General features: G+C 36.8%; 1 protein-coding gene across 1 annotated transcript in view; it reads right to left on the bottom strand.

Moving 5' to 3' along the window:
• The window catches only part of LOC121381897 (rho GTPase-activating protein 39-like), a 135,691-nt gene that overhangs the window by 17,194 nt on the left and 94,055 nt on the right, over positions 1-24,442 (bottom strand). The window contains exons 4-6 of the mRNA XM_041511300.1: positions 19,895-19,993; positions 16,080-16,154; positions 3,241-4,483 (exon numbers count right to left, since the gene is read on the bottom strand). Coding sequence (XP_041367234.1) covers positions 3,241-4,483; positions 16,080-16,154; positions 19,895-19,993 — 1,417 coding nt within the window. The remainder of the gene's footprint in view (positions 1-3,240; positions 4,484-16,079; positions 16,155-19,894; positions 19,994-24,442) is intronic.

The following is a 24,442-nucleotide window of genomic DNA, read 5'->3' on the forward strand; positions in this document are numbered from 1 at the left end:
AAATTAATCAATTCATTCATTCAATCAATAATTCATTCATTAAGATCTGTAATGTATACCTTTGACACCCAATAGCCGATGTATTTTTCATGCTGCATTACCAGTAGTTCTCTGATTTTTAATACTTACAAGTACAAGTAATTTTTTCAATGTTTGCATTGCTCTGTAACAGGGATCAAGAATGTGCCATTATCACTTGTCATAAAATCAGTAACGAGAGTAAAACAATGTTTTATTGTAAACATTTGGAACAGTACTGTATTTCCTCTAATACACGCTGGGCCTCAATAAGTGCCTGTCTATTCATTAGCATTTTAAAAGAAAGAAATAACGGGCATCTAGTAAGCTGAATCAAAAATATTATTGGTAGTAAATCTTAAGGCAGAGATAAATTTTATTTATAGAATGCAGAAAATTGCATTTTGGGACATCTAGTTTTCAAAATTTTACAGAAGAGCATACCACCAAACCCCCCTAAAACTTTGCTTTGCGATCTCAGTCAGCCCCCTCCCCACCAGTCTACTTGCTTCCGCCGTGCCTTGTAAGTGTTGGGTTTTCAATAAGCATGAAAAGTGTAGACCTATGAGTAAGAACAAATTCAACAGTGACTTTCATGTCATATTAACCTTCTGTGTACTGCAGGCAAGATATCTCGCCCGACATCACGTCAGTCAACATACTGTATACTGGATACTGTATACAGTGCATTCCCCAATTCATATTTCCCGCCGTTTTGCACACAACACTCACCGGAAACGGAAATATAATAAAAGACAAAAAGATTTTTTTTCAAAATGGTGGCTTTTGTTTTGATTTTTTCAATTGAAAATGCCTTGAAATTTTGAGTTCAAAAAGTGGTTTTCGGCAAGTATGTTCGCATGACAACAATGGCGGCACGTCATGGTTTTTTTCAGGGATCAATAGCTGATTGTGACAACTAATTTGATAATAAATTTGATCGTTTTACGAAAATTACCAAATATTGCAATATGAATCGCAGTTCAGGTTTTAAAAAAAATTCTGTTCAGAAAACCACTGTTATCAGGAATAATGGACATAAATACTGGACAGCTGACCACAAATGCCCGTAAGTAAATGCAACTTTTTCGATTTTTTTTGCCTAATTTTAATCACCATTAGCCGATCTAAAAATAATAAAAATTACAAAAAAAAATAAAAAAATAATACTTACCGATTCATATATGAACTTTATTTCATGTATTTATAAAACATTTAAGTGACTATATGTGAGTAAAAATTATAAACTTGTACCCACTCAACGTGGTTTTTGTTCAAAATTAATCCAGTAGTCTAAAGATTAAGTAAAACAGCACAAGCATATGTTAATTTGTTCATTATTTTGTGTTTTCTGTTTGAATTTTGTTGCAGTTTGAATTTAAAATTTAAAAATAAATATTGAAATTAGCTTGAAAATATAATTGCCAAGACCTCAAATAAGCAGTGTATCTGCAACCTTTTTTAAAGGAATAAGCTCCAAGGTGCATATTAGAGGAACTACGGTACTTCCTATTTTAGTATACAAGTTCTGATGACTTTGTGATGAACTCTAGGCAGGACCCTTGCCACTAAATGAAATGGGGAGGGGTAAATGATCAAGGCTCATTATTATAAAAATTATTATTTTAAAAATTGATTCCCATATGTAATTTACAGCTTTCCACTGTCAATATCATTAGTACATATAATTTTAATAATTAAATAAAAAACATATAGACTTAAATGGCTAGGCCCAAGAACCAATTTGCCAGTTTAAAATAACTATTTTAGAAATTGTATATTTGTAGTTGATGATATTTTTACCTCAGTGTTTCTTCAATTAAATACATGAATAGAATAAGGACACACAAAATATTTATTAACATTTTAAAATCAGCCAGTACACCCCCATCCCTACCCACTGATTTTAATGTTATGCTGAAATTGTAAATTTATTTCATGTTAAAAGTCATTTGAGATAATGCTGACTTATTGAACATACAGAAATGTTAATCCATAATCCTATCTGGTTTTACACTCCTATCATTACATATTTAGCCTCTGGCGAACCAAACTGTGTAACATGGAGATTCAGGTCACATTCAGGTCACATTCATGTCACATGCAAATGAAGGTGGGATTTGTTTCTTTTCATCTTACTAATTAAGGTCACTGATACTAATTTCCAAAGGAACCACCTTTTCTGATTCACAAAAAATGCATTTTGAGCCGATCCAAATACCAGGATGACTGTAAACAAATTGGTTTTGTCAAAATCAGGGGCATCGGAGCGCTTTTTCTATTCCTATGATGCTAGCATAGCATAGATCTCATCATACACTTTGCTTTCATGGCCGTACAAACTTTTAATTGCTTCCAATGCTCCTGAAAATGAATAACTGTAGCAAGAAGTTTTATGTAATGTGTAATTTAATGATTAAAAAAAATAAAATCTAATGGTCACAGAAATAATACACTGCTTAATGACACCGGTCAGTGTCTTTACTAGCTGTCAAAAGGCCATGTGTAAGTCATTGAACTGAGTCAGTTTTAGTTCATGTCAGATCGAACACAGGAACCACTTGAGGATGAAAATGTATGTTTTTTGGTCCTACTCTATATAAAGATAAAAATGAGGCTTGTGCCACTAACGACTGTGCCACCCCGACACTGGAGATTGTACTCTCCCCCCACCCCCCACCCCCAAAATCTAGATATAGTAGTTGAAATTCCTACGACTACAGGACTGGCTACAGTTTCGAAGATATCTTACACTAGGTTATCGTAAAACCATCACTATGACGTCACTACAGCACATGCCATAGCCTACGGCAGTTTTACAATATCATAGCACTAAGATAGCTTTGAAAATCTAGGCCCAGGCCAGGCCTGGTGATTATAAAACTTTTAGAGTGTAGACTCGAGACTCTAATAAGAGTCTGAGATGTGAACGTCATGGCAATGCCATACAAACGGTATGCGTGTCACGTCATTGGAGACTGAGTCTGAATTCTTAAACGTTTTATAAGCACGGGCCCTGGTGCTTATAAAACCTTTAGAGTCTAGACGCAAGACTCTAATAGAGTCTTTAATGTCATGATAATGTGATGCATACTGTATGTGTTTTACGTCATTAAAAATTCAGTTAGGACTCCAAAAAAACGTCCTGCTCTGCACATGAGAAAACAATTAATCCCAATAAAAATACATGTACACAAAATACAATCATTACAACACGCTCACCTTCAGAGTCCTGTATCCTGTTTCTCGACTGGTAGGAGTACTTGTAGTTATTCTGATCGTACATCGGCGGAAACTCCGATGGCATCTTCGGCATCGTGATTGGCACATTTGCATACTCGGGATTGTGTTCGTTGTCGCAGCTGCTGATGCCGCTGACGGACCGCTGCGACAGCTGACTGGCCGAGCGTTCGTGAGCCGCGAACTGGCTGGCACTCCGCGACGAGCCCTTCGATGACACGCTGTCCTGCACGGACACTGCGCTGTCCTGTAGGTTCCGTAATGACCCAGCCGACGACTGGGTGTCCGACATGTTCCGTATCGACCCTTGCGATGACTGGCTGTCGGAGAGCTCGCGGTTCCGCGACGACGAGTACGATGCCTGGCTGTCCGTGCGGTCGCAGAAGACTGGGTACATGCGGTTGGACGAGTGCGACGTGTCGCTGTCGGAACGCTCGTGCCGGTGGTATATGTTGTAGTTCTCCGGATTGTCCGTGTACGACTGCGAGGTCTGGATTCCCATGCTGGAAACCATGGGATCCTGGAATATCGGGACGTCGTAGCCTGACTGGACCTCGACGTTAATTTTCTTGTACGCCCTCTGTCCGTCCCTTTGCGACACGCCAATGTAGGCTGGGTTCGTGCGAGGGAAGCGTAACTTTGTCTTATGAGGCACGGGGCTCACGTTACCCTGTTGGTTGACAATGTCCTGACTGAAAGCTAAATACTCGTCCCGTCCCCGAAGATCGGGGCTGTACAACCGTTCGTGACCCCGTAAAACATCGGGGGAGTAATTATCTGGTCGTACGTATGCCACTGAAGTGGGGAACCCTTCTTGTTCGTAGTGCGTAGCAAACGATGACTGCTCGGGAAAACTGCGTTGTCGCGGGTGGTGCACATTCCGTAGAACATTACAGTTGTCATCTTGTAAAGCAATGCCGGCATCGTGTACCCGACAACTGCCACCACGTCGCGGAACATTGCTGTCACTGGCAGTTTTGTGCAACGATCTTGACCGTGTTGGTCGTGGAGAATCGATAATAGTCCTAGGGGGCATCTCAAAAGAATCACGCCTCACAATGCTGGGGTGGACTGTAGACACAGGCGGGTAACCTCCCTGGGAAGACGACTGACTGCCCTGGCTGCCCCGCCTCCTCACCCGGTCGCCGTTCACCTGGTGCTCTACGCTGTCTTGACGACTCGAACTGCTGTGTGATGAAGTGGAATCCTGGCGGTTGTAGCGTTGCTGAAATTATAATTTAAAAAGTGTATGATTAATTTTTCTTCATTTTTAAATAAGGTAAGTTTTCATAAAGAAAGATATATTCAGTGAACAGTCAAACTTCTGAAAGTTTGTTTTATTAACAACATATTGATTTATTAATCGGCTATTGGATGTAAAAAATTTGGTAATTCTGACATACAGTCTTAGAGAGAAAACCTATTTTAGTTTTCAATAAGTAGCAAGGGATCTCTTACAAGTATCATTCCACAGACAGGATAGCGCATATCACAGCCTTTGATATACAAGTCGTGGTGTACTAGCTGGAATGAGAAATGGCCCAATGGGCCCACTAATGAGGATCGATCCTAGACTGACTGTGCATCAGGTGTGCACTTTATCATTGGACTACGTCTCATCCCCTCGAACTATCTGTATTAAGTAGTTAAGTGACAATATTTGAATTACTATGGCCTTTCAAATATTATTTTAAAAATCACACACACATACATATACTGTACATTTCACACACCCACATGTGCACACACACACACACACACATACACACAGAGTAAATACAGTGAAACCTGTCTAAACCACACCCTGAACCAACCCAAATCCTGTCAAAACTTGCCAAGTTTCAGGGTTCAGAATTTTCTAAATTCTACAATGTGATCCTTTAAACACCAGATCCTGTCTAAATCAGATAAATATTAGATCCTAGCATGATCCGGTTTAGACAGGTTTCACGTTATGTAGTCAAACTGCTATAATGCGAGCTACAAATCTCTTGGAAACTTCCAACTCTTGAAATGATGTGCTGATCTCAGCCAAATTCCTATACAGTTGAGTGAGACTGATTTGATTTGATTTGATTTGATTTGATTTGATTTTTATCTCTGTTATCATTATAGAATGCACATCAAAGACGTTTAGCTACCAGTGTAGTGTATTATTTTTCATTATAAGATGAGAATGCTGTTACAAGAATAAATCTGATTATTTAAACTAAGAATAATTTGGGAGACAGAAAGTTATTTCATCCTAAATATAGGCACTATCTTAACATTTTTTGTTGTTATTGTTAAAACAAGAATTCAACAAACTTAAATGTCTCGCCTACCATAAACATATTTGGTGTCATACATGTAGACTAAGTTTGTAGTGTTTTACGACACCACTAGAGCACATTGATTTATTAATCATCAGCTAATGGATGTCAAACGTATTTGGTGTCATACATGTAGACTAAGTTTGTAGTGTTTTACGACACCACTAGAGCACATTGATTTATTAATCATCAGCTAATGGATGTCAAACGTATTTGGTGTCATACATGTAGACTAAGTTTGTAGTGTTTTACGACACCACTAGAGCACATTGATTTATTAATCATCAGCTAATGGATGTCAAACATTTGGTAATTTTTATATATAGTCTTAGAGAGGAAACCCGCTACATTTTTATTAGTAGCAAGGGATCTTTTATATGCCCCATCCCATACAGGATAGCACATATCATGATCTTTGATTTACCACTCATACATGTAGCTGCAGATAGTGTTCACCTCCATGCATGTTTATTTATTGTTTGACGGTGTGCTTTTTTGTTTTTCTGCTTTTTTTGGTAGGGGAGGGGTTAATTAAACACTTTTTTTCTATATTAACTTTGACATTTTAAAATTTTAATGTAATAATAAATTTAAACTTTTTTAAACACATCTTGAAATGAACATTTATAAATGCAACTATAAATCATGTAACACTGATGTACATGTAAATTTAAATTTAATTTTTGTTAATTAAAAAAACAAAAACAACAACAAAACCCCACCAAAAACCATGCACTGAGGTGAACATTCATAGATTTAACTACAAACCTTTAACATTTGAGCTAAAGATAAAAGTTGACACTGTCGTCCCCATTTCCACCAACACCCCCCAATGTAATCAATTCTGCAATAGCCCTAAGAAATGAAACATAAAGTATCTCTGGAGAAATTATCCGTCTAGACACCAAATTATGATGACAGACCTTAGTGAAAAAATATTGTAATTTTATGGAACGAATCCATTAATAGAATGGAAACTAAGAAAACAGATGGATGTTAAGTAATTTGGAAAGGCTGGGGATGTAGAATAATAACAATAAAGGTTCTAGTATATGTAAATTATGAAAATATTTATCCTATATAATATATAAACTGTCTCCATAATGTATACATAAACTTGATAAACAGTGTTTAAGAATAGACTTAAATAAAACTTTGCAAGTAGTAACATATTCTTAACCCCACTAAGTACACAACCTCAAATGATGCTACATTATTTATTCATGAAGTTTTAGGTTAAAATCATTGTAAATAGCCAATTATTTAAAACCTCATTAATTTTGGAAATTATTTATTTTTTAAATAAAACCGGGCAATTTATTGTTTAAAAGCCCATTAATTCTGAAAAAAACATAAAACTGAAAATTTTTATTAATACAAACTGACAGACAAGAATTTACAATTATTAATCCATATTCATGAAATTACACAAATGCAAATTACCATACCCATACTTGCAGACAAAAAATCCTCATTTTGTTTAGAAAGTAGGCCACTGATATCAACACACGTAAAGGTGTATCTTGTGTATAATGATCTGTATTTTCATGCAGTGCATGTGCATGTATGGGTACTTGCGGTACATACAGTTATACATGTGTGTATATTTATTGCTGACATACGATAAATACTAAATCAGAACGCTAGTCACATTTTAAAGATCCCCTCAGGGAATTCCAAATGACGTGTCACAATACATCAACATAAATTAGCCTCAAATGTAGTAACTAGTACATGGTCATGGTTAATAATTAGCTATAACAAATAGTCTACACAGAATTTATAATGCTAATATATTTTTAAAATATACCTAATCATTCCAAATCGACAACCAAAGCATGTCAATTTGAAAAGCTTGATTAATTTGAAATGCATGTATACGTAAAAAAACACAACTAAATGACGTGTTTTGTTGCTCTTTGAATGGGTGTGTGTATGTTTTAAAAATAATATCTGAGTCATGACTCTAAAGATAGCTTTGACAAGAACCAACAATTATTGCATTGCATATACCATATAGCTTTTTATAAGCTATATCACCATAATAGAGGCATTAATAACGCATGCATTACCACAAATATACATCTATATAGAGCACATTAGCATTTAAACAAGCACATTATAGCTGCACCTTAAAGCAACCACCATGGATATTCCATGTAGGATGATGTACTGCATCATATTCCAGTGGAGGTCTTAAAATTACTTTTACAAAAATAATGCTTATGAAATCATTAACATATCGGTAGCTTAGATATAGATACATTAGTTAGTAAATGACTAATGTGGCATACATGTATGTATGAGAAAATATAGATGATCTGTCCAGAATTAATTAATACTGTAATTAAGTTCCCCTACTCCTACAAGATCTATTTTTAGATGCATTAACAATTTAAAGAAAAAGGAAAGACCAATTGTTTAATGGGGGCGGGACGTAGCCCAGTGGTACAGCCCTCTCAGTTTGGGATCGATCCCCATCGGTGGGCCCATTGGGCTATTTCTCATTCTAGCCAGTGCACCACTACTGGTATATCAAAGGTCATGGTATGTGCTATCCTGTTTGTGGAATGGTGCATATAAAAGATCCCTTGCTACTAAAACAAAAATGTAGCTAGTTTCCTCTCTAAGACTATATGTAAAAATTACTAAGTGTTTGACATCTGATAGCCCATGATTAATAAATCAATGTGCTCTAGTGGTGTCATTAAACAAAACAAACTTTAAAAAAAAATTGTTTAATGATATTTCAGCACATTTTAAACTACAGCTATTTGGTGTCTAACAAATATACAGTTGCAGTGAAGTATATTTAGAACGAACACACTTGCAACAAACTACCGGATAGAACAAACTGATTATAAAGTCCCATTCCCCCCCACCCCCCCACCATATAGTATTAATAAATTTAATGTATAGAAGGAACTATGCATAGCAAATTAACTGTTAAAACAAACCAATTTGTTTGTCAAAACTGAATTTCAATGTAAATTAGTGTATATACAATAAACTGATCATGTTTTATCTTATTTGTATCTTATCAATCAGTAGCATTGAAGTAAAGTTTGTTTTTATTTAACGACGCCACTAGAGCACATTGATTTTTTTATCTTATCATCGGCTATTGGATGTCAAACATATGGTCATTCTGACACGTTTTTAGAGGAAACCCGCTGTCGCCACATAGGCTACTCTTTTTACGACAGGCAGCAAGGGATCTTTTATTTGTGCTTCCCACAGGCAGGATAGCACAAACCAAGGCCTTTGTTGAACCAGTTAAGTGGTTTACACCTACCCATTGAGCCTTGCGGAGCACTCAGTCAGGGTTTGGAGTCGGTATCTGGATTAAAAATCCCATGCCTCGACTGGGATCCGAACCCAGTACCTACCAGCCTGTAGACCGATGGCCTGCCATGACGCCACCGAGGCCAGTCTCAGTAGCATTAAGGCCAATGTATCTAAACTGACTGCACTTGCATTCTTGTGTTTAAATTTAAAAAATCCAAAATGGCCGATTTCCTGAATGAAAATGGTTAACTGCCTGCAAATGTGTATAACAAAATACTGCTATAACAAACTAATGTGTCTAGTCCCTTACAGTTCATTACAAGAGTACTTTACTGTACTTCAACAAGTATTCTGAGACTATTGCTAAAGCAATACATGAATACATATTTCCCCATACCAGGCCCAACAAATATTCATATTTCCTACATTCAAGGGCCATAACTCTCAAAAATGGGCCAATCCCCATGAAAGTCAAACGTGATCTGTAACTCTTTATATGAAAACTCTATTCAAAATTTCATCTCAATATTTTGAAGAATTATAAAAAAAAGTCTGTAAAACTATATGTGGGTCAGATGAATAAACGTTGTATTCTAAATGCTTCAATATTAAAAATATACTGGAAACATCAGTTTTAAACCTTAGCCAACTCTGTATACAATTAGCAATACATTCATAAAAAATTTATCTGTTTTGAGTTAAAATTAAATACAAGACTAGAGCATCTGCCCCTCCACCCCCACCCCCACCCCAATATACTGTGTAATAGTAATTTCTTTTAACAATTACACTTTACAGTGTGCCCTGTCATTCAGGCTGAAAGCTCTGATACTACAATGTATGTTAGTCGCTAATTTGGCTTGGACAAACTTTGACAGGCACACACCACCTAGAATATATTGACCTTCCATAAACACATCCCGATTCTTACTTCCACATAACAATGTGCTAACTAATGCAGAGTAAATTTCTTAGCACACACTGTTTGATGATTAAATAGCAATCTATCTCAGCAGGTGATAAAAATAAGCATGACTCAATGGTTGTAATACCTGTGTGGACAAGAGCCAAAAAACACTGCAAATTATGTACATGTATGTAGCGCCCGTATTAAAGCCAAAAATAACTACCACGCTTATTCAGGTGACACAAAAGGCTCCCATATTCCTCAGAGGTTTTGCATATATACTACTCAAAAGAATTTAAGGGTCAAAAATTTATAACCAAATAAGTTTCAGAGTGTATTAGATTGATGATGTAAACTACACCAAAAATTTAATTTATTGTTCCATATTTACAAAAACCCCACAAATAAACGTTACTGTATACAAGAAAGTCACATGACATGCTGTCAAAGTTGAAGGTTGTCAAACATGGATTTTACACATTAGAACATTCGTTTAATAGTATGTGAATCCATCCCTGGCGCGAATACACTCGACACATCGTTGCCTCATGCTGTTGATCAGACGTCTGAAGAACTCTTGGGGAATGGCCTGCCACTCTGCCATAAGAAGTTGACCCAGATCATGAAGGTTGGCCGGAGGGGCATGGTTATCCCGAACTCTCCTGCCTAATTCGTCCCAGGCGTGCTCTATTGGGGCCAAGTCAGGCAAATATGCTGGCCAATCCATCCTGGCGATACCTTGTTGTCTGAGAAAGTCCGTTACCACCCTGGCGCGGTGGGGTCTGGCATTGTCATCCTGCAGAACTGCCCCGCCGCCAATCTGCTGAAGGCCTGGGAGAACCAACGGCCGGATAATCTCATTCAGATAGCGGATTCCATTCAGATTGCCATCCACCACATAGAGAGGGGTCCTGTGGTGGATAGAGATGCCGCCCCACACCATGACGCTGCCACCACCGAACCGGTGACGTTGTCTAACGTTAACGTCAGCGAAGCGCTCCCCAGGACGTCTGCAGACACGAACCCGACCGTCGTTGAACTGGAGACTAAACCTGGACTCATCAGTGAACATCACTTGACCCCACTGGCCACCGCAGATGAAGTGTGCACCAGTGACGTCTGGCCGTTCTGTGATGTGGTAGGAGTGGTGGTCGAACAGCCTGGCGATGGCAGCGTAGATTATTGGCTCTCAGACGATTGCGTATGGTTTGATCAGACACTTGAGTTCCAGTCGCAGTCCGCAGATTGTCACGTAATCGGCGTGCAGTGGTTGTGCGTTGATGTAAAGCCATATTGGTGATGTAGCGGTCCTCTCTATTTGTAGTGCTTCGGGGTCTTCCCGAACGTGGACGATTTCGAACAGAATTCGTTGCTTGGTACCGTTGCCACAGTCGGCCAACGACACTCTGACTGACACCAAGTCTCAGAGCAACATTTCTTTGCGTATTGCCATCCTGAAGCCAAGCAATAGCCCTTCCTCGATCTTCGATAGTCAGTTGAAGTCGTACCATTGTCGAATTTGGAGTGTGCACCGTACACGAATGCAAGCTCCAATTATACCGAAATTCAGCATTGGGAACATGGAATACACGTGCAAAGCGTGCAAATGAAGCGCTTTGTGAAAAAGCAAGTTATGGGCACTTAGCAGACCTTTCGCTTTCACCCTAATTTACGTGCAAATGTAAGCATGTTTTCGCCATTAGAACTAGTCGACAGTGTCAATGACAGTGGATTTTAATTCATTTATGGGTTGCTTAGACCCACTTTCGTCAAAATGGAACAATACCATGCGTGACATTATGGTCTAGCTAATATAATTGACATTCAGAAAATAATGTCGAAAATATCGTCTGACCCTTAAATTCTTTTGAGTAGTATAAATCAGTATGTAATGTAAAATGCTTTGCATTTTATTTTTATTTTATTTTGATAATAACCAACAAACAAGAATTCCATGAAATAAAAAGGTCCCACCTACCCTAAACTGATGTCAGAAGTTGTGCCCACGACAGGCATGCTTGAACAGTTTTCTGATAGCATGCCAAAAATTACCCAAACCCACACATACACTGATTTGGTAACAATCATTATTGCGCCCATAGACAGATGTTCATATCAATGCATGGTTTGTTTTTAAAAAGTGAATTAATTTTATGTTTTTAAAATTGTAAAATTCATGATCAATCTTTTTTTTAAATGTAATAAAAATTAAATTTAATAAATGTTTTTGGTCACTTCAGTTTTAACATGCATCGAGGTGAACAGCCATAGGTTCAACTACATGTATAAATCGAGTTTTACTGACATTTAAACCAAGTTCTACTGATCATTTATATGTAGTTTGTGTGAAAAATGGAGCTAACATGAATACTTAATGTTGAGGAAAATACAATAGTTGATGACATTGCTGTCGCCATTAAGTTTGTGAGAATAAAAAAAAAAAAATAAAAAACCTAGACAAAATATAATCATTATGCAATATGCACATACAAATGAATATGTCGACAGCAGTAGCTGACATGTTTCAAAGCAATCGATATGAATAAATAAGTAGCGGATTACACAAACCACAAAATTGACAAACATGAATGATTGTTAAACATTTATTCAACAAACATGGCTGAAAGGATAAAAGTTAAGTTTGTTTTGTTTAATGACACCACTAGAGCACATAGATTTATTAATCATCAGTTATTGGATGTCAAACATTTGGTAATTTTGACATATAGTCTTAGAAAGGAAACCAGCTACGTTTTTTCTTCAGTAGCAAAGGATATTTTATATGCACCATCCATTACAGGATATACCAGTTGTGCTGCACTGGCTGGAATGAAAAATAGCCCAGTGGGCCCACAGATGAGCATCGATCCCAAACTGACCACACATCAAGCAGCCGCTTTACAACTGGGCTACGTCCCATCTAATACAGAGATTCAAAATCCTGCATATAATGCAATCTCTGCAATCTTTTGCATCTCTGCAGTAGGGCTTAAATATAATGGTGGCATCAACAGCAACTGTTGTAGCTGCAATCAATACGAATTGCCGTAGGTCAGGGTTTTCACCAACTGCATTTTTTTTGCAGCTGAATAAAATCTATTGACGCTGGTTGAAGGGATAATTTCTGGTTTTTACTTTTGTGTTTCTTTGTTGCTGAAGTTAAGGGTTTGAAATTGATTTTAGTAAAAAAATCTTTTAAAATTGCCATAGGTGACACATTCTAAATTACAAGCCCTGTTGCAGCCATATATTTATTTAGCAGCAACATGTGTTAAATCACAACCATAATAAGCCACTTTAGAATGACATTGTCTGCATTCACCAGTAAAAGGAGCGGAATTTAGCTCAGTCGGTTGAGTGCTCGCTTGAAGTGTGTGCGTCACAGGATCAAACCACCTCAGTGGATCCATTCAGCTGATTGGGGTTTTTCTCATTCCAACCAGTGCACCACAACTGGACAAAGGCCTTGGTATGTGCTTTCCTGTCTGTGGGAAAGTGCATATAAAAAAATCCCTTGCTGCATTAGGAAAAATGTAGCGGGTTTCCTCTGAGTCAGAATTACCAAATGTTTGACATCCAATAACTTATGATTAATTAATCAATGTGCTCAAGTGGGGTCATTAAACAAAACAAACTTTCACCAGTAAAGTGTTTTCTAGTGCATCCATATTATAGTCTCAAATCATCGGTACAAAAATAACCCATACTATCCATGAGTGTTGAAAGGGGCTATCCCCCTCTAAATACTTTGTACAATATTTCTGTCAATACTGACAGTTCATTGCTTCAAATATTTTTCTACCCTAATCAGTGTGTGCATTTAAATGTGCCATTGTTTACAAAAACTATAGAAAGGTTTCAGGAGCCTGTCGGAGATAGCTTTGGCACTCGCATGAATTCGCCAATTGCAAATTTCTAAAACAATTGCCAAATTTTATTCTAATTGGGAAAAATAATTTGAGGTAATAATTGATATTTTGACACAAAATAATTGGGTTTTTGCAACTTTTTAAGTTTAATAGATAATTTGGTGAAATTGTCTGCTCATCCAGAGCTAGCCCTGCCTGTACTTGCACATGACAGGGAACCCTAAATTAATTAGGTCAAGACCAGCACTTATTGACAATGATACCCTTTATTAATACCCTTTACAACTCTGTCATAACTTGGGCTGAGACAAATTAATTAGGTCAAGACCAGCACTTATTGACAATGATACCCTTTATTAATACCCTTTACAACTCCGTCATAACTTGGGCTGAGACAAATTAATTAGGTCAAGACCAGCACTTATTGACAATGATACCCTTTATTAATACCCTTTACAACTCCGTCATAACTTGGGCTGAGACAAATTAATTAGGTCAAGACCAGCACTTATTGACAATGATACCCTTTATTAATACCCTTTACAACTCTGTCATAACTTGGGCTGAGACAAATTAATTAGGTCAAGACCAGCACTTATTGACAATGATACCCTTTATTAATACCCTTTACAACTCTGTCATAACTTGGGCTGAGACAAATTAATTAGGTCAAGACCAGCACTTATTGACAATGATACCCTTTATTAATACCCTTTACAACTCCGTCATAACTTGGGCTGAGACAAATTAATTAGGTCAAGACCAGCACTTATTGACAATGATACCCTATATTAATACCCTTTACAACTCCGTCATAACTTGGGCTGAGACAAATTAATTAGGTCAAGACCAGCACTTATTGACAATGATACCCTTTATTAATACCCTTTACAACTCTGTCATAACTTGGGCTGAGACAAATTAATTAGGTCAAGACCAGCACTTATTGACAATGATACCCTTTATTAATACCCTTTACAACTCTGTCATAACTTGGGCTGAGACAAATTAATTAGGTCAATGAAGACCACTTGGGCTGAGACAAATTAATTAGGTCAAGACCAGCACTTATTGACAATGATACCCTTTATTAATACCCTTTACAACTCTGTCATAACTTGGGCTGAGACAAATTAATTAGGTCAAGACCAGCACTTATTGACAATGATACCCTTTATTAATACCCTTTACAACTCTGTCATAACTTGGGCTGAGACAAATTAATTAGGTCAAGACCAGCACTTATTGACAATGATACCCTTTATTAATACCCTTTACAACTCTGTCATAACTTGGGCTGAGACAAAGCCCATTGGTTTGATGCATGGTCTGGGATCGATCCATTCATTCAAAATTAAAATTAACTCTTTGGAAGGGGAGGGGTGGGGTGGGTCCCCCAAATTAGCATACAGTTTGTACACTCCTGACAAATGTTGATAATTGTGAATAGCCCTTATTGGTAATATTAAACAATACTTTATTATAACAAGTGAATACTCATTTTTAAAACATGATATATGCAAATTTCCATATTTTGGAGACAGCTGTTACGGTATACTTTTGTTAGTACACTCAACAAATGACAATAAAGATTCTACTAAAACCTTTTTTTTTTTTAATGAGTTTATTCCATGAAAAATAATTGCCAAATTTACCTGGCTGGAGTATAATTGGTAACATTGCTAATATAGATTATTTTCTACAAACCATATGTAATTACAATATAGCAACTAAAAATTCATGGAGGATACACACAGACGTAAATTATCAGTTAAACAGGAAAACAACAAGTTAGGAGTGAGGGTATACTGATGTCAGTACACTCAGCAAATCACAAAGTTTCTGCTAAAACTTGATCTATGCCCTTTGAACAGGATGTTAAAACTGTCATTCATGTAATATATGCTATGTTATGTTGCAACAAAAGCCATGCTTTCTTAAAACCGGACCCTCTGTAAACAGGAATTCCTTCAAAACTGGACATTTTTCACGATCCCTGTTTAAATATCAATACAGACCAGAACCTCTCTAAACCAGACACCCTTCAAAACAAGACATTTTACTTGGACCCTGTATTGTGTTTTGGAAATGAACGTTTCAAGTCCTGTCAAATATCTCACAAACAGCAGGTGTATGTCAATTTGAACGTACAGTGAAACCTCTCTAAACCGGACACCCTAGGGACCAAGTAAAACATCCAGTTTTAAAAGGTATCCTGTTTAGAGAGGTTAAGTTCTTTAATGACTTTTAAAAAAGGACCGTGAAAAATGTCCGATTTTGAGGGAATTCCAATTTACAGAGGGTCCTGTTTTGAGAGGTTTCGCTGTACATGTACTTTGATATCTGACCTGATGAGATGCAGTGTGATACAGTGCTACCTTTAACAAGTCTTCAATATTCTCTTAACAGAGGTTGAACTAGAAATGATTGGCTGAACCATCTTACCTTCCTTGATCCTCTGGGACTTGTCTGCGAGTCACTGTTGGACTTGAGAGATCCCTTTCTAACATGCTCCCGGCGCTGATGGCAAAAAAGAAAGATAACATACAGAAAAGCCGATGATGACACAACAACGTAGTAAATAACTCCAAGAAGGTCAAAACTAGACACTTCATTTCCCATCACAGCAAGAAATTCATCTGTCTGCTGCCAAAGCGAACTTGTTACCATTGCTGCAATGTACAGGGAATGATAGAATGCATTTTCTAAGCAGGAGCCAATAACCAGTGTATAATTTTAAACACCATGTTCTTGTAGCAAACATAATTTTATGCACTACGTTCTCACACACAAACTTGACTTGTTTAATGGTTATGTTAAACAAGTCGGTCTAAGCTAAACCGCTAACATTTAAATACAGCTGCAAGCGGCAAACAATTCTGTTGGTACAGCCAACATGATTTTTTTTCGAACACAATGCTGCCACTTGTTGAGTCATTTTGATTGTTGTCTATGGTCGTTTGCTGTTTTGTAACAAAAACACCCTGCTTCATCCCTCTTGCAGAAAAATTGTCCCTTCTCCATATATATTAATATATATACATAGACACATCACTGGTTTCACAAACACAAGAATACATACATATGTATTATGAAATGTTCTTTAAAAAATCAATACGGTTTCACTGACGATCCACAAAACATTAATCGTGATTTTTATGGGCTTTAAAAATGTAGCGGCAATTCACGGAAAGGCAGCAGTGCCGATCAGGAATCGGCGTCAATAGCATTAAATACACAGATTGTTTATGCTCCTGTGGACTTGGCTAAACCAAATGGATCTCTTTTTAGGAACTCAAGCTGTGCAGCTCTCTAGACTTCTCTAGCTAATTGTCTTATTAGCAGAAATTATTTTCCACTTTTCAAATGTCAGTTACAGTACAGGGTTTTTTCGCCAGCAATTGACACAAATATCTCAGTTGATCACAAGCACTGATTACGTAAGACACGAAATGAGCATCACACATGTAAGTAGATATTGCACTTGTTATGTGATACCTTATTATCGATTGCATACAAAAAGGTATACAGAATTACTATCAACATTCACAGGTACTTATTGCACCTGTTACGTGATACTGAAGCACAAAACTTCCATCTTACACTGATTGCGCATGAAATAATAACTTGGGGGAAAAACTGACGCACACTATTGATTTTTCAGGTCCGTTATCATTTCAAAATAATTAGGCTTGGTGACATGACTTCATTACCAGTGTACATATACATCCTGTCTTTCAGGAAGAAACATTACACGCTACAGCAGATGTTCGTGTTCCTGAAACAGGATCGTCATATCAGAAACCTCCAGTCATAATCCATCAGACCACTAAGTCATAATCCATCAACAGAACATATTCTAGAACAAATCTCTCCAAACACAACTCCATTAAGTCTGATGACAGTATTAACAGTAGACAATAGCAGGAAGAGGATTTTTCACACTTTCTTTGGTGTAAGCATTTCCATTACTACATTATTCAAGAGCACATATTGATCCTGCATCTAGACAGTGTGGCATCTTCTGTATCTGTTGCACTGCATGAGACGATATTGCACACCTTCACATCTGTACAATGTTCTGCTTGAAATGTATATAAACTATACTGCAGTAGTATGTACATGCACTAATCATTTTCAATGCACTAATAAACTATTAATTGGATCTTTTGGAGTACACAAGTTCCTGTTGCCATGGTTACATTTCCTTCCTTAGTTAATTTACAATGCTAATATTGTACATACTGTTTTGATCTCTTTTTTTTTCTTTTTTTAGGAGGAAGTGTTTTGGCCATGTTACATGTAAATTATATGCCTCGGTTCCTTTTCCACTATACTGTTAGGATTTTGTTGCTTATTTGCATTTTGTATTTATTGTTGTTGGTGTCTTTTTTGTTTTGTGGATTTCTTTTTTTTTTTCTTTTTCTTTTTCCAATTTCAAATGCAATTCTGCTCCACTGTACCAAATCTTCATCATTTAATATACACATATTATTAGCTATTAAATATTTAAATATATTAAAATATTGAAATGTTCACATAGATTATCAAAACCAACTGCTTTAAACAAAAAACCACAGCATTAACTTGTATACAGTAAACCTTCAAGCAGAAGCATTACTCTTCATTCTTAACTATCCAGTTAAATTTAATTTTGAGACTTCCACCCATGTTTCTGCAATAAAAAAAGATTCTCTAGCACCAGAGAATAAAAGAATAAATCAAACATAGTTTTCTAGCAGAAGCCGATTCACATGTCCACCTTAGAATGACAATATGGCTTGAAAGCAGCTTCACAGAATATACTTGACAATGTGTACTGATGTCGCAACAATCGAAAGCAAAGTCTCTCCGGCCTAGTCAAGTGGGGAGGGGACATGCACCATTCAAAGTCTATTATGTGTGTATTTCCTGTCGGCTACTGATCACTTCACACCAAATGTCATGCTGCTTCCTACACAATGTTTGTCAAGTTCAGCCCAACCCAGACACAAGTCCATTGTTCCAACTATTATAAACTCAAATATCCATCCTTGTGCTGGTAACAACAACAAATTAAGTGCTTGATTAATGTATGATAAGTTATTAGCATATATGTACGAATTATTAAAACAATAAAGGAAAAGAATGTCTGCTAAATGACACTGATGCCTCAGAACATTATAAACTATGGCTATTTGGAAGGAAAGAAGGAAATGTTTTATTTAACGACGCACTCAACACATTTTATTTACGGTTATATGGTGTCAGACATATGGTTAAGGACCACACAGATATTGAGAGAGGAAATCCGCTCTCACCACTTCATGGGCTACTCTTTAGCAGCAAGGGATCTTCTCTATGCACCATCCCACAGACAGGATAGTACATACCACGACCTTTGTTACACCAGTTGTGGAGCACTGGCTGGGACGAGAAATAGCCAGGAATCGATCCTAGACCGACCGCCCATGAAGCGAATGCTTTACCACTGGGCTATGCCCCTGGCTATTTGGTGTCTAACATATGGCTACTGTGACTGCCACATATGGTAGGCAACTTCTACCATATATGAGCAAGAGCTCTTTTGTATGAACTTCCCCATAAACAGGGCAACAGATCACCAGTTGTAGGGCTCTGGCTGGGATAGAAAACAGGTGAATTGACAGCAATCAATTCTATCCCTCACCACACTTCAGATGAATGTTCTCCCACTTAGCATGTCCATCCATCTGTCCACTTGTCTGTCTGAATTTTGTTTCATTTTATGGAGGTATTTATCTTAGCCAAAATAAAACAAAATAAATGTGTATCAAATATCCCAATATTCAATATTTTTGTAAATTTGTTATTAAATATATTCACCAAATTAAACATGAACTTTACTTCATCTACAGTGGGGGGAGGCGGGACGTAGCCCAGTGGTACAGCACTCGCTCAATGCGTGGTCGGTGTGCCCATTGGGCTATTTCTCGTTCCAACCAGTGAATCACGACTGGTATATCAAAGACTGTGGTATGTACTACCCTGTCTGTGGGATGGTGCATATAAAAGATCCCCTGCTGTGACAGCAGGTTTCCTCTCTCATTATCTGTGTGGTCCTTCACCATATGTTTGACGCCATATGACCGTAATTAAAATTTATTGAGTTTGTCATTAAATAAAATATGTCTTTCTTTCATCTACAGTGATTCGGCAATCTGACCTCGATTACAACCCTGCTTGGTTTGTAAAAAAAAAAAAAAACCCAATACAAAACAATAGGTAACGTGGTAACTTACAGGTGTGGTCACTGGAGTCTGAGTGCCAATTTCCCGTTTGACTGATGTAATCCGAGCAGCCTCTTCATTGCCCTTCACTTCTGTGTTCTGTTTGAGGGTCTGAGAGAAACAAACGCATGATTTTATTATGTAATTATAGCTAAACACACACAGCCAAGTTAAACAATTCAAATTATCGGTCATATCCTTCAGGCTTGTTTGTCCATATAAGGTTATGGTTTGTGCTATCCTGTATAAAGGGGAGGGGCAGGATTTAGCTCAGTCAGATGAGTGCTCGTTTGAGATGCTTGTGTCGCAGGATCGAACCACCTCGGTGGATCCATTCAGCTGAATGGTTTTTTTCTTATTCCAACCAGTGCATCACAACTGGACAAATGCCATGGTATGTGCTTTCCTGTCTGTGGGGAAAGTGCATATAAAAGATCCCTTTCTGCATTAGAAAAAAATGCAGCAGGTTTCCTCTGATGACTATGAGTCAGAATTACCAAATGTTTGACATCCAACAGCCGATGATTAATTAATCAATGTGCTCCAGTGGTGCCGTTAAAACAAACAAATGTATAAAGGGGAAACAGTTTGTTTTGTTTACCGGCACCAGTACAGCACATTGATTTATTAATCATTGCCTGTTGGATGTCAAACATTTGGTCACGGTGCACTGGCTCCAGTATAAAGAGTACATAAAAAGATCAGTTTGGTTGTTAAGCTGGAACCATAATAAAAACAATAACAAAAAGCACACACCCCTCCTAAAACCAACAACAATAAGCAAAAAAAAATAAAAATAATATAAAACATTTTTTTAAATAAACCCCAACAAAACAGATGGTATAATATTTTCTCATTCTTCAGACATTATACTTTCACAATTACAAAAAATTCAGAATTTATTCTTGGAGATTGAGACTTTTCTTTTTCAATATTCACAACCCACAGAGTGTCAGAATGTAGCTCAGTGGTAGTGTGCTCCCACCTGACGTGCAATGGGTCGTAGGATCAATCACACATGGTGGACCCATCAGATTAAACATTCATGTATGTTAGACACCAAAAATATCCATAACTTAAAAAATTAGCTGAAGTTTCACAACCCAAAGAATAAAATAAAATATATAATTTGGCCGTATAAAGTTACAGGCATTTAAAATAAAATCTAATATACGAAACAGGTTTTTCTTGTATTCACTGTCCCATGTAATATTTCTGGTACCACATCAGTAAACCTATATACTATAATGAATTTCATGGTGTCTACATTCATGGCCATTAAACAACAGATTCATTACAATATTGACGAAACGCATATTTCCCAAAAGACACTAAATCACCATTCAGTGTCATTTATTATTTTATATATACAGTATTGCATTATTCAGTTAAAAATAAACGTAATATGCAGGGCTTCTAGATTATGGTAGCCCCACTCCCATGGCTAGTGATATTCAATGTTGGGCTAGTAAATAACTACTTTTGCCATGCCCGACGGCTAGTGAAAAAGTTGTTGAATGCTGCATTTAAGTATATTTTGTAAATATTGTTCCCACACTCCTATCCCCCAGTTGTAGTGTTTTTAAGCTCTATATTCCTCTTTATGTGAAATTATTACTATTAGTAAAATTGTATTAACTTAAAGTAAAATATGGCTAGTGAATTTTAATTGTGGCTAGTACATTTGTTAAATCACTGATCCCATGGATAGTGGATTTTATAAAAATTCTAGAAGCGCTGTAATATGATATTCAAATAGTGAAGATGAATATTAATAAATACACTGGCTCATAAAATAGTTTTACAGTCCGTTGCATATTCTATTATCATTTATAAAATATGAAGGACCAAAGACATAAACATCACTAATAAAATCACAACACAAACATTAAAAGTTGCATTTTTGCTAAATTTAGACCACAAGAAACTATTCATTGAGTTTTTCTGTTGGAACAGACAATAGCACCTACACATGTACTATATTAATTTCCTTCCATTCAGTCCACTAAGAGTCATATGACCAATACACTAGAACCTTATAATAGACATACAGTAAGTCAACAACACTTCGGACCATTTGAATTGCTAACACTTGGGCGAGCACCTCTATTCCCTTGAGTAAACTCTATTCTGAGTTACGAGCACCTCTATTCCCTTGAGTAAACTCTATTCTGAGTTACGGTATTACCAGCAGAGATGTCAAGTTGACTAGAAAAGCACGATACATGATAAAATCAATCTTGATTTTAAATTCAAAGGTACTGAAGCACATTTGTATAATTGTTATAAAGGCCTTTTAAAAAATTACCATAAGCTAAAAAGTTTGTTTTGGTTAAGAACATCATTAGAGCACATTGATTTATTATTCATCGACTACTGGATATCAAACATTTGGTTATTTTGACATTTAATCAGAAGAAACCACACTACATTTTTCTATCAGCAGCTAGGAGTTGTTTAATGTACTTTCCAACAGACAGGATAACACATACCATGGCCTCTGATGTACCAGTCATGGGGCACTGGTTGAATGAATGAATGAATGAATGAATGAATGAGTGAATATTTAACGACACCCCATCACAAAAGTAATAACATTAAGTATACATCGGCTATTGTGTGTCAAATAAAGGTAATGGGGGTGGGGAGGGGATGGGGAAAACCCCAGTGAATAGCTCCACCAAGATGATTTCACCCTTCAACCCCAGCTCATCAGGCGAGTGCTCTACCGACTGAGCTAGATTCCACTACACATGTTAACGAGTCAGGGAGGAGTTGGAAAAAGAGTGGAATAAGGTAACAGAGGTGGCAAAAGAATAAAATGACATTATTTCTAATAAAAGCAAGTTCCATAGACTCACCATACATCTACATGAAATAATTATTCAGACGCTTCCTATAAAGTTTTATTTTCAAAATTCTGTTTTCTAAACTTTGTTAAGCAACAGAAAGTAATAAATTGAAACCGATTGGCATCTACTATTTAACATGTTAGAATTATGTTTTGCTATATCTGAAATTTGCACAGTGAAATCAAAACGCAATAAAATGTTCCCTGTACAATCCATGAAGTAATTTCTGGACTACATTTAATCTTAATAACACATAAATAAAGAATTTAAAGACAAAATAAATAAATACATTAACACATTTAAAATCAACAAAAAAGACACTTCTCCCCCTCCTCCTGAAACACCCCCTCCCACAAAAAAACACAACCCCCCCAACAAAAAACAAAAAACCCCCACAAAAAAACGAACTAAAGACACTTAAGGATTAAAAACAACAACACAACTCACGTAAGAATAAGATGGAAAGAAACAAAAGAAACAGGGACACATCCGATAACTCATTGTATACTTGGGCTACAACCAACTGTGAAAAACTGTCATGGTATCCCAAGTGCTCATCTTAATTGGTGGTAGAACCTCTTCACTTTTTTCTTAGTCTGTTATCTACCCTAGTTTCTCGATTCACCTCTCTCCAGGATGCACAGTAATGTACTATATCTCATGATATTGCTCTTGACAGGTAAACACTGATGGAGTGAGATTCAGAAGAAAAAAATCCACATGTGCAGAAATCCTAAGATTGTCACTAGAATAACTGGTCAAGAATTAAAACTGTTCCTCCAAGTTGTAAATGTGTACAGGCATAGATAACACTAAGAAAAAGGCAAAGAGATCCAGAAAGATCATCCAAATGCAAAGAAATTCAAAAGATGGCTTTCTTATATATCACAGTATATATACATGTACCATGTATATACATATTTATAATTCTGCATATGATTCCAAGACAAAACTGAACACTTAAACAAAATAATCAGACTTAATAATAAGTCTTACAGAACTGTCAGTTTGTCAATCACAGTTGAATTTTTTTCCCTGACATTACATTTCCTCTGTGCATTTGGATATTGTAACTTCGCTACTCTCTCATGCAAGTTTGCAATAACCCTTCTTTAAACAGGACTATTTTTAAAACATGTACACATAAGGTAGCAGATAAAAAAAACCCAGCTTGTGGAAGAGTCACTGTGTGTTCTTATGTCTTCTCCGTCTTACTCGTAGCCTTTGATGCATTTCATTACACGGTTGTCAAACATGTTTTTATAACGGCATGTGCAAATACAGACATTTTTCTTTTGCCTAGTTCCATATCACTGTGCTTCTTTTCATCCATTTCAGCTAACAAGAAAAACTGTATCCCTTATCAGTGATTACAGGAGGCAGGAAGGTCATTCGAGGACAGATTAACACAATGATGCGTCAAACTATTAAACATGGATCTTGATCTTCATAAGGTATACAAGCACCCGGGGCTCAATCATCCGTAAACAAGCATGGCCAGTAAGCCGTTCACCCATATCCACTCCTAATCTGTATATCCTCCCGACGTGAAGTTGCTACGTTTCTTTCCGGTCAAACAAACCTGAATACCTGTGCCTCGTAAAGCTTATCGCAATTTTAGTTTGCACACTTAGTATTTGGTACAAGGTTTTATTACAAGTGCATTCGAAGCACGACAGGGAACTAACACTAAAACTGAACAAAAATG

This window comes from Gigantopelta aegis, chromosome 9, assembly GCF_016097555.1.
Source record: "Gigantopelta aegis isolate Gae_Host chromosome 9, Gae_host_genome, whole genome shotgun sequence".
Lineage (NCBI taxonomy): Eukaryota > Metazoa > Mollusca > Gastropoda > Neomphalida > Peltospiridae > Gigantopelta > Gigantopelta aegis.